Source organism: Corythoichthys intestinalis, chromosome 2, assembly GCF_030265065.1.
Source record: "Corythoichthys intestinalis isolate RoL2023-P3 chromosome 2, ASM3026506v1, whole genome shotgun sequence".
NCBI lineage: Eukaryota > Metazoa > Chordata > Actinopteri > Syngnathiformes > Syngnathidae > Corythoichthys > Corythoichthys intestinalis.
Window position 1 is genome coordinate 29,698,785 of NC_080396.1, and position 17,039 is coordinate 29,715,823.

General features: G+C 43.1%; 2 protein-coding genes across 3 annotated transcripts; one reads left to right on the forward strand and one right to left on the reverse strand.

Moving 5' to 3' along the window:
* Window positions 1–3,629: 3,629 nt before the first annotated feature.
* Window positions 3,630–14,896, reverse strand: LOC130930653 (growth/differentiation factor 8-like). 2 transcript variants are annotated; one of them, XM_057858657.1, is made up of 3 exons: window positions 14,563–14,896; window positions 13,349–13,713; window positions 3,630–5,265 (listed from the first exon to the last, which is right to left on the reverse strand). In XM_057858657.1, the coding sequence occupies exons 1-3, from the start codon at window positions 14,888–14,890 to the stop codon at window positions 4,885–4,887; spliced, it is 1,074 nt and encodes a 357-aa protein (XP_057714640.1). In that variant the 5' UTR covers window positions 14,891–14,896; the 3' UTR covers window positions 3,630–4,884. The 2 variants fall into 2 exon arrangements, with proteins under 2 accessions (XP_057714640.1, XP_057714634.1); XM_057858651.1 differs by having other exon boundaries at window positions 13,349–13,716.
* LOC130930646 (uncharacterized) lies at window positions 5,558–11,931 on the forward strand. The gene is made up of 2 exons (XM_057858639.1): window positions 5,558–5,861; window positions 8,768–11,931. Exon 2 carries the CDS (start codon window positions 9,786–9,788, stop codon window positions 10,881–10,883), a length of 1,098 nt encoding a protein of 365 aa, XP_057714622.1. The 5' UTR covers window positions 5,558–5,861; window positions 8,768–9,785; the 3' UTR covers window positions 10,884–11,931.
* Window positions 14,897–17,039: the final 2,143 nt, after the last annotated feature.

The following is a 17,039-nucleotide window of genomic DNA, read 5'->3' on the forward strand; positions in this document are numbered from 1 at the left end:
CGTGATTTCAGGGAAAAACGAAAGGAACTAACAAGCCAAAATCGAAACTTAACTTCCTACGGTTTTGCGGACACTGGCTAAACGAAACTGTATTGTGCTGGGAAAATGTAGTGTTTGACACAAAACGTACTACTCAATCGTTTACATTACACTTAAAAAAATATCCATACTCTATACTGACATTTCTCTACTTGAAGTTAGTTTGGTTAACAAGGCCAGTGATTTGATATGGAGGTGTTTTCACGTTCCACATCATATTGTTTACATACAGTACAGGCCAAAAGTTTGGACACACCTTCTCATTCGTGCGTTTTCTTTATTTTCATGACTATTTACATAGTAAATTCTCACTGTAGGTAACAAAACTATGAATTAATATGTGTAGAATTATGTAATTAGCAAAAAATAAAAAGCATTTATAATACTGCATTCCAATATTTTCAAAGTAGCCACCCTTTGCTCTGATTACTGTTTTGCACACGCTTGCCATTGTCTTGATGAGCTTCAAGATTGAGTCGCCTAGAATGGTTTTTGACTTCACAGGTATGCTTTTTCAGTGTTAATAAGTGGAATTTATTGCTTAATCAATGGGGTTGGGACCTTCATTTGTGTTGTATTGAATGAGGTGTGTCCAAACTTTTGGCCTTTTTGTACATTCATAGAAAGGTTTCTCTTTCCTGGGTATTGGTGCATTATTCATGCAGTGATTGTTACAAAGGTTTCTTTCCTGATATTGGTGCCTTGCTTTATTGGGCTAGATATTGCTGTAAATACTGCTGGTTAGTGCATAGTTTTCAAATGCTTGCTGGATAAAACTAGTGAGACTTCTAAATTTAGATCACTAAAAAGGAAAAATGAGGTCAAAAGTGTCCATTCATCCATTTTCTCCCGCTTACCCGAGGTCAGGTCGCGGAGGCAGCAGCTTCAGCAGGGAAGCACTTCCCTCTTCCCAGCCACTCCATACAGCTTTTCTTGGGGGATCTCAAGGCATTCCCAGGCTTGCCGGGAGACATAATCTCCCCAGCGTGTCTTGGGGCGGCCCTGCGGCCTCCTCCAAGTGGGGCGTACCCGGAACACCTCACCAGGGAGGCACCCCAGAGGCATCTTAATCAGATGCCCAAGCCACCTCATCTGGTTCCTCTTGATGCGGAGGAGCAGCGGCTTGACTCCGAGCATCTCCCGGATGACTGAGCTTCTCACCCTAAGGGAGAGCCCAGACACCCTACGGAGTAAACACATTTCAGGCGCTTGTATCCGGCATCTTGTTCTTTCAGTCACGACTTACAGCTCGTGACCATAGGTGAGGGTAGGAGTGTAGATCAACCGGTAAACATAGAACTGCGCCTTTTGGCTCAGCTCCTTCTTCACCACGATGGAACGATCCAGAGTCCGCATCACTGCAGACGCAGCACCAATCCGCCTGTTGATCTCCCGTGTCATTTTTCCATCACTCGTGAACAAGACCCCGAGATACTTGAACTCTTCCACTTGGGGAAGGACCTCATCCCTGACCTGGAGAGGGCATTCCACCTTTTCCCGAATGAGGACTGTGGTCTCGGATTTGGAGGTGCTGATTCTCATCCCGAACGCTTCACACTCGGCTGCGAACCGTTCGTGTGAGAGTTGAAGGTCACAGCTTGATGAAGCCAACATCAAGCCTACATTATCTGCAAAAAGCAGAGATGCAATACTGAGGCCACCAAACCGGACCCCCTCAACGCCTCGGCTGCGTCTAGATATTATTTCCATCAAAAGTTATGAACAGAACCGGTCACATAGGGCAGCCTTGGCGGAGTCCAACCCTCACTGGAAATGGATCTGACGTACAACCGGCTACACGGACCAACTCTGATACCGGTTATACAGGGACCGGACCCCCGTATCAGGGATTCCAATACCCCATACTCCTGCAGCACCCCTCACAGAACTCCCCGGGGAATACGGTCGAACGCCTTCTCGAAGTCCACAAAACACATGTAGACTGGTTGGGTGAACTCCCATGTCCACCCAAGAACCCTGCTGAGGGTATAGAGCTGATCCACTGTTCCACGGCCCGAATGAAAACCACATTGCTCCTCTTGAATCTGAGAGATGGACCCTCCTCTCCAGTACCCCTGAGTAGACCTTTCCAGGGAGGCTGAGGAGTGTGATCCCCTATAATTGGAACACACACTCCAGTCCCCCTTTTTAAAAAGAGGTACCACCACCCCAGTCTGCCAATTCAGAGGCACTGTCCCCGATGTCCACGCAATGTTGCAGAGAAGTGTCAACCAAGACAACCCCACAACATCCAGAGCCTTTAGAAACTCCGGCCGGATCTTATCCACGCCCGGGGTCTTATCACTGAGGAGCTTTTTAACCACCTCAGTGACTTCAACCCCAGAGATAGGAGGACCCACCTCGGTGTCCCCAGGCTCTGCTTCCTCATGGGAAGGCGTGTCGGTGGAGTTGAGGAGATCTTCAAAGTATTCGGCCCACCACTTGCAACATCCCAGGTCGAGGTCAGCAGCGTCCCATCCACCACGTCTTGGTGATGCACTGCTTTCCCCCCCGAGACGCAGGATGGTGGACCACAATTTCTTTGAAGCCATCCAGAAGTCATTCTCCACGGCCTCGCAGAACTCCTCCATGCCCAGGTTTTTGCCTGAGCAACCACACACGAGCCACGTGCCACTTGGCCAGCTGGTACCCATCAGCTGCCTCTGGAGTCCTGCAGGCCAAATAGGTCCGATAGGACTCCTTCTTCAGCTTGATGGCATCCCTCACGGCTGGTGTCCACCAACGCTTTTTAGGATTGCCGCGATAGGACTCCTTCGTCCGCTTGACGGCATACCTCACCGCTGGTGTCTACCAACGGGTTCTGGGATTGCTGCCACGACAGGCACCGACCACTTGCAGCCGCAGCTCCAGTCAGCCGCGTCAGCTATAGAGGTGTGAAACATGGTCCATTCGGACTCAATGTCCCCCGCCTCTCCCTGGACATGGGCGAAGATGGGAGTTGAAATACGGACAGGAGACTCCGCCAGGTGTTCCCAGCAAACCCTTACAAAACGTTTGGGTCTGCCGGGCCAGACAGGCATCGTCCCCCACCATCGTATCCAACTCACCACCAGGTGGTGATCGGTTGACATGCGGCCGCAAGACTACAAAGTCAATCATCGAACTGTGGCCCAGAGTGTACTGGTGCCAAGTTACATATGGACACCCGTATGCTTGTTTATTGGCTGTCTTGACCAGAACACTTTTGTAAAAGAGATTTTTGATCCGTGATATTTTTTCCCCTCTGAATTTTAAACAGGCTCTCTATCAATTATAATTTTAAACCACCCCCAAACACACTCTATAAATAAATGTAAAGGTTCTCACACTGAAAAGTCAATTCCCAATATTAGCCCAATAAGGTCAGGTAATGCTTTTAATATACTCTGCTTTTTATTTATTTATTTATTTTTTGAAATTTTTTGGCTTAAGTTTGGGATCACAGAATGTGAACTCAAGTTGAGTGCAATAAGAGAAATGTCACTTGTGGACACAATGTTCCAAGAGATCGTTTGGGTCACAAATCCCCATGAAGCACAACAACAACCAGGACATCTGCACGCAGCATCAAATTAAGACCAAACCTCCCTCTGAGATTTTTTTCTTAATCTTTTTCATTTAATTCTTGTAGCCACAGGACCAAAGCACTACATATACCATATTTTTCTGACTATAAGACGCACCATCAATGAACAAATTAATTTTCATACATAAGGCATACGTGATTATAAGGTGCATTAGTGCATCAATGTATTGCATTTGCCTTTTGTTCTGGAAATTTTAATTTGCAACTTTTAATCTGTAATTATAGTTTTATTTATTATTTGTTTTATTTTATTTCTAGGTTTGATCAATGATGAATGTGTATACTTAACACTTTCCTGGAGCAATATAACGCAGTTATTCTTCACCAAAATAGGTTCAAGCTCATTAAGCACAGCCAGAATTAATGCATAAGGCACCATGGATTTTAAGGTGCACTGTCAAAAATAAAGGGGGAAAAAAATAAAGAATTTTTAGCGTCTCATCACCCAAAAAAATATGGTTGTACATTTTCTGCAATTTCACCAGTCGTATAAAATGCTCAGTAGGCCTATGCCCCACTCTTGCATTTGGAAACCTAACAACCACCAAGCTAAAATAAAATGTCATAATATTGGTGCAGTGCCTAAAAGAATGCTCCGATCTTTTTTTGTGGCAAATTCAAACACAGATGGTTCAAGTATATAGTTTAAAGTCATTATAAATTGTGCACAACCTCCATACATCTCCTGATAAATTAATGGTGTGTGATTCTCAGTGTGTGGTTTGCAAACATGTTCAAGCAAGGAAGGGCACTCAGTTCATTGTTTGTCAAATAAAAGCAAATAATTGACACCCTGCAGGCTTTCTTTTGGCTAAAGCTCAAAGGAGCGAGAAAGGACAGGAAGCAGCAGGGAGCAAACATGGCCTACACAGATCTTGCATCCTTGTTTCAAACCAAATATCGTGGTACCTTGACTTATGAGTTTAGTTTCAACTCTGGCTTGTAAATGGAGGTACATTTGTTTTCCCAGTGGAAATGAAATCCAATCCCCAAACAAAAATATTAAAATCTTTAAATTTTTCAGGGATGGCTGGCAGTGAAAGATCACCGTTCAAATGGTTTGGACGACCATTGCCGTCAACAGCAGCGAAAGGAGCGTATAAATGGGAGTACTTGTAAGTCAAGGTAGCACTCTATAATAGCAGTGTTCTGTTATGTACTTGTATTTATTGTTTTTAATCCTCTAAAGATTCTACAAAGCCAAAAGCATATCTAATGGTTTTGAGAAATAATGCTCCCATGCTGACGTGCTATCTGCATCAGGAACAGCCGCAGTGATCCACCACCATGGATGGGATCTTTCCGTAGATGATCTGCTCCTTCCGGTTGAAGTAGAGCATGTTAATGGGTGACATCTTGGTGGGCGTGCAGCAGGGTCCTGCCGAGCCACGTGGGTTTGCCTTGTTTACCAGGTGTGCGTGCGGGTACTGCTGTAAATGCAAGAATTCACACTCTCCTGAGCAGTAATTAGCCCGATAGCGTTTGGGTGCGATGATCCAGTCCCAGCCAAACTCCTCAAAGTCGACGGTGAGCGGGTAACGGCAGCAGCGTGTCTCAGCTGACTCCTCGTCGCAGTTCAGACCTGAATCACGTCGGGATCTCTTTGGACTGTCCAGGATCTTGACTTCAATGAACGGTTGCTGGAAAGGAGTCAGTTGTAGCATTTACAAGATTGGTAGAAGGTTAGATTTTCCTCATAGTTCTGAAGATTGGGGTATGATTCTGTACGTTTCATCAATTACAATTGTTAAACTGCGACATTTTACTTCAGAGCTTCTGTTGTAGATAACATTTTTCTTGGCGTTTGTCAACAATTTAGACAAAGTTAATAAACCACGTTACTCACTTGGTTGAACCTTGATTCCAAAATGAAAATATCATGCTGTCTCAAAACTGATGTAAAGAAAAAGGTTGGCAACTAGCTGGAGTGAAAATTAAAGACATGTTGCTTTTCGCCCTCTTCAACGCTGATTCAAAACGAAACTTATGAACTTGCAAACTCGTGGTGGATCTGTTGCACTTATGAACTTTCTGTTGCAGCAGGTGTAAACAACTTGCAACTCGCGAGTTCTAGGAAAACAGATAGTGTAAGCGGAAGGGGCGAGAGTATATAAGTAAAGGAGGGAGCAGTGTTAAATCTGAGAGTCTGCTGTGGTCTTACGCATCGACGTGCAGCCAGGTATCTTCCGCTCAACTTCACTGAGGACAACCCGGCTCTCCGTCCTTCCAGCACACGGTAATTAAGCTTTTGACATTGCTTAGAGCGGTTATACACTGAAGTGCATTGTGTTACTCCTATGCATTTTGTCACGCTTCTATTCTGTGGGTTAAATAAAATGTGCAGCTTGTTTAACGCAGAGAAGTGTTAGAGCCTTGTGTGTGTGTGTGTGTTGCCGATTTTCCTCGATCCCATAGGCCACATTATTACAGTAATTGATCATAAACTGTAATAGGTCTGACAACTGGTAAGATACTGTATTTGACTATAAACAGTATTGATGAAACTCTATCACAATTATTGGTTATAAAATTGTGATATTCCCCGCTTCGTGTGATAATTGCGTATAAATCACACGACCCTATCTTTGGACAAGCCAATTGAATATAAGACTTGCCCTTAGAACATACTGTCTAGGATAAGCAGTATCTAAAAAGTGTTTCAAAACATTTTATGGCGACGAGGATGGGATTGTAGGAAAACTGCAACTAATACATCTTGTGGCTAGACTTTTGACGAACCGCTGGGTTCGATTGAAGACTGCGTCTCGGGAAGGAAATACCGGGGTGGGACAGTCGTGTTTGATTGACAACTGCGTCTCGGGAAGGACATACCGGGGTGGGACAGTTGTATTTGATTGCGTCTCGGGAAGGAAATACCGAGGTGAGACAATCGTGAGTACAGAGAGTATGGCTTGTTGTCTGAGTAAGAGTAAACTTTTGGACGAACCTCAGGGTTCGGCAGAGGACTGTGTCTCGGAGGTTCCGGGGTGGGACAGTCATGAGTACAGGGAGATTGGAAAGTTGCTGCGGCGTAACGGGGGACGCCCTGGACCGCGACAGCGTGAAGTAAAGGGGACTAATCCAACTTTGGTTAAAGATATGCTAAATGCGGTGGAAGTCCGTAAAAGAGCGCCTTTAGGGGGTGTAAGGGAAATAATGTGGATTTGTGCAGAGGCATGGAAAGATCGTAACAAAGCGGTAGATGAGGCCATAGTGTCTGATGCGCAGCAAAAGAAAATCATTGACGAGCAATCCGAGGAAATAAAGCGCCTAAAACAGGAAGTAGAACGGGTTAATGTGATCCTGGACACTACCGTAATGCACATTTCCAAGAAAATTCGGGCGAGTAAGCGGAAAGTGAATCGCCACATTGAACCAAAATCAGTGCGCGTGTTTACTCGCGAGTTGTCAAAAGAATGGCAGCCCGAGGGCTGGAAAGGAAATTTGTGGGGGGACGGGGATGAAAAAACATTGCCACCAGAAACGATCCCGTCCATCTACCCAAAATTATCGTCAGATAAATTGGAATTTCTGTGGATCTGTGTTGACAGTTAGTTTGTCATTGAGCTCAAATTGTATGTTTTTATGTTTGGTCTGGTGTGAGCCACTGGTAGAATGTACGGTAATTTTGATTTGTATTTGAAATTGTGCTGTCCTGTATGATAAGTCATTGGGGATGGTTGTTGTGGTGTGACTGAACGTGAGGCTGCGTCGCGTCATGATTCTTTTTGGGAAAGCTCATGTGTAATAGTTAAACGTTTATTGCGTGTGTATAATTGTAGTTATTGTCGCGTGACTGATTATGATTTTTTTTTTTTTGCGTGGGATCGTGTGTGAATAGCTGACCGTTTACTGCGCAAAATGGGAAGAAGGGAACGTTTTTCAACATGAGGAGTGCGGCCCTTCGGTGGCCCCTATTTGCAACATGGGGTCCTCGACGGCATTCGCTGGGTTTTTGCCCAAATGGATTATAAGGGGAGGTTGTGATTGCAGCTGGGAATATTCCAGCCTTTTCCTTATATTATTTAGGATAAAATTGAGAAACAAATTGGGAAAACAGGTAAAACAAAAATGATTTTGAAATGGAATTTCATTAGAGATGAGAATAGATTGTTGAGCTCCATTGAAATTTATAGAATGTTAAGGGTAGTTAATTTAATTGTCAACAAGCTCATGGATTAAACTGTGTTTAGACATTTGATTAACTGATTAATCGAATATGACTGAGGGTGGGGACAGCTGCATGCCAGCATCTGCCTGATCAACAGATGACGGTATTTCAGTTCCCGCCCAGAAGTTCAAAACAACAAGGATTATTGATAGTGTTGACAAATTATGTTAATGGGAACAGTGATAAAGTGATTATTCACCTTGATGCGGCTGTAACAGTTGAGGTGTGGTATTGGCAACTTAAGGGTTAATAATGTACACTTACTGTCATGAGTTGCTTTATTGATAACTTGAATTTGACTGTCATGAGTTGCTTTATTGATAATTTGAATTTGAAATTTTTTTTTTAAGGAATTTTGAAGATACGAAATATTGTCTAGGCTTACGGCCTTTGGATCGCATGCTGATGGAATTTGGCTGTCTTTGTTCGGCTGTGACCTCAATGGCTAATAGACAATTCTAGATTTTGTCGTCACGTGGAATAGTGGCCAATTTTGTAATGAGTGACCATGGCAAAATTTATAATGTATGGAATTACAGTAAATTACAAAAGACGGAATTGAACAATCTGAAGAGAGAAGTGAATATTGGCGCTTCGCCAAGTGGAAATAATTATAATGATTTTGACTTTGCAATGTTAGAAAGAAGGTGCTTTCTGTGCCATCAAAGGGTACCTTTAGCCAGGGAATGTGAGTGGAAGACATACAGGACAACTTATAAGATTGCAGAAACCGCCGAGTTACCTGTTCGAGCTACTCCGGGTTCGGCTGGTCTTGATTTACGACTCAAATGTCCCAGGGGACACTACGGGCACATTTTACCTAGATCTGGATTGTCACTTAAAGGGGTAACTATACTTGCTGGGGGTTATTGATGCTGATTATCAAGGCGAATTGGGGGTTGTCATATACAATTTGACTTACAAAAATGTGTCTGGTCCGAAGCGTTTGAAATCTCTTCTGCTTCTTCCAGCCTGACAATTGGTAATGTGATGTGGAGGCGGTTTATTGGGACATCTGCTGGGAGATCGCTACGGCTCTGCATGGTGGAGGACGCCCGGGGAGTCCGGTGTCCAGGGAAGGTCGTCCCTGCTCCTCTGGACCCCCCCCCCCCCCCCCCCCTGCACCTCAGGAGTCAACAATGCAGGAAGGGTTCGCAGGGCTCCCATGGTGGCTGCAGGATGCCTCATCACGGTCACGTCTGAAACACCTGTCGTTCTGTGGCATCTCGACAACAAAACGTGTCACTCACGCAATGGCACTGAGTGGATGACCGAGGTCACGTCTGACCGATGGATCTCGAACAGCACGAAAGTTCGAGGGATCGGATGGGTTCTATGGCCCATATTTGCTGCTCCTGTTCCTTTGGATCCCCCTATTGGCCCTTTGCCCCCTTGTTTGCCAGATTGAAGAAAACGCACACGGAGATTCACTGGATCGTCTTGTTTCCCCCTTTCCCCACATGTGCCACACGGAAACAGCGTGCATGGTACGACACCCTTCTGGGTGGAACCGGAATCGTGTTAAGCATCTCTAACCCGATTGATGGAGAAGTCACCAGAACTATGTTGTCCAACACCGGAAGTGACATTGCGCACGGTCTCTCGACCGTAGGGCTTTGGATGCCCACATCTATCACGCCTCATGAAGAAGCGGCGTCTTTCTTAGCACAATTGTCATGGGATAAAGAGATGTGGGATGCAACACAAGAAGTATTAACCAATATTTCTAATGCATTGAATATGACTGTTAGTAATTTACAGGTACTTAACATGAAATTACACCTTTGACACAATCAGTGACAACTACGAAAATGCACTGGAAAGTTGTATTTTTCATCGTGTGCTCGGAGGAAGAGAGAGTGGTATGACACGTTTTTAGGGGGAACAGGGACGTTATTAGGGGTATTTAATACTATTGATAACGAAGTAACCCGCTCAAAATTAGCTGGAACTGGACAAGGCACTCATGATGCCTTGGTAAAAGTGGGAATGTGGCTTCCCAATGCGATAGTGGGTCAAAAGGAGAATGCTGAATTATGGAAAAAGGTATTTAAATGGGAACTAACGGTATGGAATGCGACTAGTGAGGTATTAACCAACGCTACTAAACAATTAAATTGGACTACATGTAGTATACAAAACTTAAATGCAAGGGCGCAGAAAGAACGCTTTGAACGAATAATGACTACAGGAAATTATCAGGAGTGGCGTAGGGTTTGGAATATATCTTCGACGTTATGGTTACAACTGCATTCGGAACATACTATCTGTAATGGGACCGAATGCCGGGGAAATTGGACAACCTATAAAGTAGCCTCCAACGTTACGGTATGCAAATTCCTGATACTACCCGTTATAACTAAACTAGGATATTGGTTTTTACATATAGAAGGAGAATGGTTTAACCCAGAAACAAACCAAACCTTTGATACCGTTCTTTGTCAGACAACCGATAAAGGACTAGCTTGTACATTGCATGTTGAAATTATCAACCCGTGTCTAATCAAAGCAGGAGATTTTGTATTATGCGACTGGTCTAGGGAACCCAGCAGGGACATTTTGTGGCAGGTGGGACCACACACCCTTTGTGTGGCCACGGCCCAAAATCACTCCATGCTGCCAACAGTTCCATTCGTAGGATGCCTATATGATGTTCATTTCTTCCAGTGGGGAAACGGGACGTATCAGTTGACAAATTACACGGTTGCTAACCGGTTTACGGCTGTGCAATGGGAGGTGCTCCGCACCCCATGGTCAATCTCCTTGGAACGTTTCAAATGCGCATTGGAACAGTCCACCGAGATCCAGAAATTGATTAAGTCCCATGCGTCTAATGTTTCCCAACTGATGATATCAACATTAGTGGCTAAAGGAGAAATTTTGCATGCAGTTAAAATTATTCAGCAACAATCTGCTCACCATTGGTGGGATATTTTTTCAGGCTTATCATATACTGCTAGAGTGACGTTATTACCGCCAATGATTTTGGTATTAATAGCCATTGCTTTAACTACGCTTTGTAATATTGGGATTTGTTGCTATGTCAGACGAATTAAAAGAATGTTGGCCCGTGAAATATTTACATAAGGGCGCGAGGAAACATTGTCGCACAAACAGCATGTTGCATAGATATATTTCCGGAGGTAGAGGGGCATATAATTGATTATCAGGATAATAGGGATGGCTTCTATTATCGTAGAATAGAACAACATGAGAATCGCTTAGATATGTTAACTGCAGCTATGGAAATAATAGTATCAGACCACGATCTGCTAGCATACGCCAATTTATGGGGAGATCCCTGGCTCCAATGGATTCAAATGAATTGGAGATTTTACGCGCAAGGTTTAATTAATTAGGAAATAAGTTGTAAGTGGTCGAAAAGCACCAGGAGTGGAATGGAGTGAAAATTAAAGACATGTTGCTTTTCGCCCTCTTCAACGCTGATTCAAAACGAAACTTATGAACTTGCAAACTCGTGGTGGATCTGTTGCACTTATGAACTTTCTGTTGCAGCAGGTGTAAACAACTTGCAACTCGCGAGTTCTAGGAAAACAGATAGTGTAAGCGGAAGGGGCGAGAGTATATAAGTAAAGGAGGGAGCAGTGTTAAATCTGAGAGTCTGCTGTGGTCTTACGCATCGACGTGCAGCCAGGTATCTTCCGCTCAACTTCACTGAGGACAACCCGGCTCTCCGTCCTTCCAGCACACGGTAATTAAGCTTTTGACATTGCTTAGAGCGGTTATACACTGAAGTGCATTGTGTTACTCCTATGCATTTTGTCACGCTTCTATTCTGTGGGTTAAATAAAATGTGCAGCTTGTTTAACGCAGAGAAGTGTTAGAGCCTTGTGTGTGTGTGTGTGTTGCCGATTTTCCTCGATCCCATAGGCCACATTATTACAGTAATTGATCATAAACTGTAATAGGTCTGACAACTGGTAAGATACTGTATTTGACTATAAACAGTATTGATGAAACTCTATCACAATTATTGGTTATAAAATTGTGATATTCCCCGCTTCGTGTGATAATTGCGTATAAATCACACGACCCTATCTTTGGACAAGCCAATTGAATATAAGACTTGCCCTTAGAACATACTGTCTAGGATAAGCAGTATCTAAAAAGTGTTTCAAAACACTAGCACAGCCAATTTCAGGCAAAGTGGGAGATGGATTTTTGTTGTTGTTGTTGTTGAGCACAGGGGCAGCACAACAGAGTGTTACAATGCTAAAAAATGATAGCATAACCCATCATTACTCAACCAGAAATGGAGACGTGAGACTCATGGACCAAGTCACCAATCTTGGCCATACTCTGGAGAACCGTTAGTGTTCTATAATGTTATCAATAAATAAAAAAGTTGAAGTAAATAAAATGAATACATACAGTGTATCACAAAAGTGAGTTCACTCCTCACATTTCTGTAGATATTTAAGTGTATCTTTTCATGGTACAAGGCTGACAAAATGACACTTTGACACAATGAAAACCAGTCTGTGTGCAGCTTATATAATAGAGTTAATTTATTTTCCCCTCAAAATAACTCAAAATATAGCCATTAATATCTAAAACCCTGGCAACAAAAGTGAGTACACCCCTTAGTTAATACGTACATCCCTAAATGTCCAAATTGAGTACTGCTCGTTATTTTCCCTCCAAAATGTCATATGACTCGTTACAGGAGTGCTGTCAGCATTGCTGCAGAGATTGAAGAGGTGGTGGGGAGGGTCAGCCTATTAGTGCTCAGACCATACGCCGCACTCTAAATCAAATTGGTGTGCATGGCTGTCACCCCAGGAGGAAGTCCCTTCTGCAGACGGTACACAAGAAAGCCCTCCTGTCTCATCAGACCATAGGACATGGTTCCAGTAATCCATGTGCTTTGTTGACATGTCTTCAGCAAAATGTTTGTGGGCTTTCTTGTGTACCGCCTTCAGAAGAGGCTTCCTCCTGGGGTGACAGCCATGCACACCAATTTGATGTAGAGTGCGGCGTATGGTCTGAGCACTAACAGGCTGACCCCCCACCTCTTCAATCTCTGCAGCAATGCTGGCAGCACTCCTGTAACGAGTCACGTGACATTTTGGAGGGAAAATGATAAGCAGTACTCAATTTGGACATTTAGGGATGTGCGTATTTACTAAGGGGTGTACTCACTTTTGTTGCCAGGGGTTTAAATATTAATGGCTATATTATGAGTTATTTTGAGGGGAAAATAAATTAACTCTATTATATAAGCTGCACACAGACTACTTTCATTGTGTCAAAGTGTCATTTTGTCAGCGTTGTCCCATGAAAAGCTATACTTAAATATCTGCAGAAATGCGAGGGGTGTACTCACTTTTGGGATACACTGTAATGTTGATAATAAAGATGGATAAAATAGGATTAATTATAGTCTTCAAAAACATTTTTTTTGTGTAATAGCTGACACTGCCCAGACTTGCTCGTATTCTATTCACACTATACAAAAAGATGAGATAACAAAAATCCAATTGCTGAGGCTACCAGAGATGGTCTTGGGAAAACATGTAAGGTCCACTCACCAGGCCTTCCTCTCCAGGTTCTGCAGACGTGACCGCCAGGTCTTCTCCTTGAGGGTCAAAAGCATTGATGTCGATACCGTAGTTAGTGTCCGGCTGTCGCAGCCATGCCTGAAGCAGAGACTTGATGTCCATACTCTGCCAGGAGCCTGCGCCAACACCTGTGTCCACCTTCAAAGAGCGCACCCTGACCCGGGTGTTGTTTCCCTCCCTGCCAGGTTTGAGTCGAGAGATCTGCAGGAAGACTGTTGTGACCATGTGGACTGGCCGTAGGTGAACCCAAAGCTGAGCACTCAGGATATTCTCAGTGTGGATTTTAGGACTGAGGCTGAACAGACAATAGGACAACCTTCCATCTGCAATGGAGTCTGCTGGAAGACATCATTCACAGCAAGTGTTTAACTAGATATCAACAACTTCCATGCTCATTAAAAAAAAACGTATATTAGTATCAACAGTCATTTCCTCTGTCTTATGTACCGCTTATCCTCACAAGGGTCACAGATGTGCTGGAGCCTGTCCAAACTATCTATGGGTAGGTGGCTGGTTGCACCTTGAACTGGTTGCCAGCCAATTGCAGCCTCTCTATCGCAATTGTTGTAAAACAACAACAAAAAAACAATATCATATCATAACATGAACTAATTTGCTGCCAGAGGCACCGATAGATGCCCAATCTGTTTGAACTCCAGTAAAAGTGTAAATATTTTGAAGCGGTTAAAAGTTTTGTTCTTAAAAGTTAAAAACTGCTGAATTTTACTTCGGTTGTTTCCTCTATTCTTTATTGTCTGTAGTGGTTTTAAATGCACTTGCAAACTTGTAAATAGTTTGAACTTCATTTGATATTTTCTTTTTTTTTTTTCTTCTTCTGAATTTTTGGTTATATTTCACATTTTCAAAGTATCTGATATCGCTCTGAACTGTTTTTTTTTTATACCACAAGAGGGAGCACATGTACCACTATGTGTATCGCTGCTCTACCTTTTTTCTAGTTTAGTTTAGTTTCTGGTCCAAATTCAACTTCAAATTGACATGAATGCGCTCACCAAGTCAACCATAACTCTTAGTAACACATTATTTTAGGAAAATTCAAATGTGAATCAGATTGAGGCCACAAGATAAACTTTTTGTTGTCTTTTTGTTGAACTCAAAAGATCACATTGTATAACAATTACATTTCTATGAAAAGACTGTATCAGGTGAGTTTAGTTAGTTACACTTGGTTGCCATGGTGATGATGGTTTCTGTGGTGGCGTGCTCTTCATCTTCCACCCGAGGGTCGTACTGATCCAGGAGCTGTGTGAGAGGCGGTGCTTTGGGGAGCAGCTGCTGGATCATGTCCCTGCTAATGTTCGGTGCTTGTTCCAACCGCAGGATGCTGAGAATCTGGGACTTGATGCTGTAGAGTCTCATCTGCTTGCTGTGCTCACGGAATTCGCAGGCTGAGCACGACTCAGTGCTGTCCGCCACCAACCCGGAGGTCTGGTTTAGCTCCCCAGACAAGCCTGCAGAGAGAAGGGCGGCCACACTGAGCAAGAGGAGCATCTTGGACTCGAGTGGTTAGTGGTGTAACGCTATGTGATATGATTTTGTCTCTGCCTTCAAGACTCTATGATTGGCTGCCTGGAAGGTCCACTTTTGACCTCAAAGCAGACTTAAAGAGGTAGCAATGTTTTCTTTTTTTGTTTAATATGCTGCGTCCTGATGATAGTTAACAGCGATTTCTTTATGCAAGACAACCCTCAACAACTTGTTGCTGGAAATGGAACACTTACAACACTAGTCAGAGAGAAAATTAGACCATCAGAAAGTGCAGTCCAAAATACTTATTGTATAAATACAGTAAAGTACATCAACGCCTATTTAACAAAGCATATTTTCTCTTCCTCTTTCTAAATGTAAAAAAAAAAAAAAGTTTTAAAGATTAAAGTTCACACTAATGAAAAAGCTTCAAAATTAAATATCACAAAACCCTGACAATGCAATTGGCTGACAAATAATGAAATGAAAAAAATTAAAAAACGGGCATTTAGGCAGGGGTGTGTAGACTTTTTACATTTTCTGTTCTTGACCCGATTGCCATAAATATTCCAACACATTTAACCCGATTTTGAAGTGAATGCAAAACAAAAAAATGTGTCGCTTGGGCTTTTAGTCCCAGGAACTAATGTTTCTGGTAATCAGGGTCATGAAGTGCATTTTTGCAGCACAGTGCGTGACCGCTCTGAAGATCTGTCTCACAGTTCTTGGATCAAGGGTCCAAACCTAGTATTCGGCTTTCCTGTGTGCCATTTGTGTGTTCTCCATGTGCTGATGTCGGGTTTTCGTTACAGTACTCTGATTTCCTCCAACATAGCCAAGTTGGTCATTTTAACACTATGCTTTGTCTTAATGTGTGAATAAAATGTGGTTTGGTTATTCGTGCCCTGCGATTGGCAGGCAACCAGTTAACCAGTTCAGGGTGTACCCAACCTCTCACAGAGATGGGGTCCTATGACCCGTAGAGCAAAAGCATTCATAGCCTATTATATTTAAAACCACCATAGGATGCCACCAAGCCATCTACAATGACTTTTTCAGCTGTTCTGTTTCAAGTCTATGTTTTGCTCTGAGTTGTTAAAATTAAAACTAAACTTTAGAATAAATTCAACTCCTTAAGTTCAAAATAAATCAATCAATAATGTTTAGCACCAGCACCCCCGCGGCCTTCATGAGCAGTTGAGAAAATGAATGAATGAATGAATACATAAAATTACGGACTGAAATTTACCTAAGTCAGCTTAAAACATTTAAAGTGAACAATTTTATTTCTTGGTGTTTTTTCAACTCGTGCAAAACTAACAATGCTAACAGCTAACAAAACCTCCTAACAAAGTAATAATACAATAAAAAATGGAACACATTAATAACCATCTACATATAAAATAGAAAAAAAACAGCAAAGACTGAATTAATAGATTTGGCTTTATGTTTTGGATCATTGTCCTGTTGGAAGATAAATCTCCGTCCCAGTCTCAGGTCTTGTGCAGATACCAACAGGTTTTCTTCCAGAATGTTCCTGTATTTGGCTGCATCCATCTTCCCGTCAATTTTAACCATCTTCCCTGTCCCTGCTGAAGAAAAGCAGGCCCAAACCATGATGCTGCCACCACCATGTTTGACAGTGGGGATGGTGTGTTCAGGGTGATGAGCTGTGTTGCTTTTACGCCAAACATATCATTTTGCATTGTGGCCAAAAAGTTCAATTTTGGTTTCATCTGACCAGAGCACCTTCTTCCACATGTTTGGTGTGTCTCCCAGGTGGCTTGTGGCAAACTTTAAACGAGACTTTTTATGGATATCTTTGAGAAATGGCTTTCTTCTTGCCACTCTTCCATAAAGGCCAGATTTGTGCAGTGTACGGCTGATTGTTGTCCTATGGACAGACTCTTCCACCTCAGCTGTAGATCTCTGCAGTTCATCCAGAGTGATCATGGGCCTCTTGGCTGCATCTCTGATCAGTTTTCTCCTTGTTTGAGAAGAAAGTTTGGAAGGACGGCCGGGTCTTGGTAGATTTGCAGTGGTCTGATGCTGCTTTCATTTCAATATGATGGCTTGCACAGTGCTCCTTGAGATGTTTAAAGCTTGGGAAATCTTTTTGTATCCAAATCCGGCTTTAAACTTCTCCACAACAGTATCTCGGACCTGCCTGGTG

Excerpts from the sequence above, each read along its gene's own strand:
- LOC130930646 (XM_057858639.1), top strand. The coding sequence starts at position 9,786 with ATGTGGCTTCCCAATGCGATAGTGGGTCAAAAGGAGAATGCTGAATTA.
- LOC130930653 (XM_057858651.1), bottom strand. The coding sequence starts at position 14,890 with ATGCTCCTCTTGCTCAGTGTGGCCGCCCTTCTCTCTGCAGGCTTGTCT. Across the intron at positions 13,717-14,562 it reads CATCACCATGGCAACCAAGT|CAGACTCCATTGCAGATGGA; the intron begins GTAACTAACTAA and ends GATGTCTTCCAG. Across the intron at positions 5,266-13,348 it reads AACCTGGAGAGGAAGGCCTG|CAACCGTTCATTGAAGTCAA; the intron begins GTGAGTGGACCT and ends ACTCCTTTCCAG.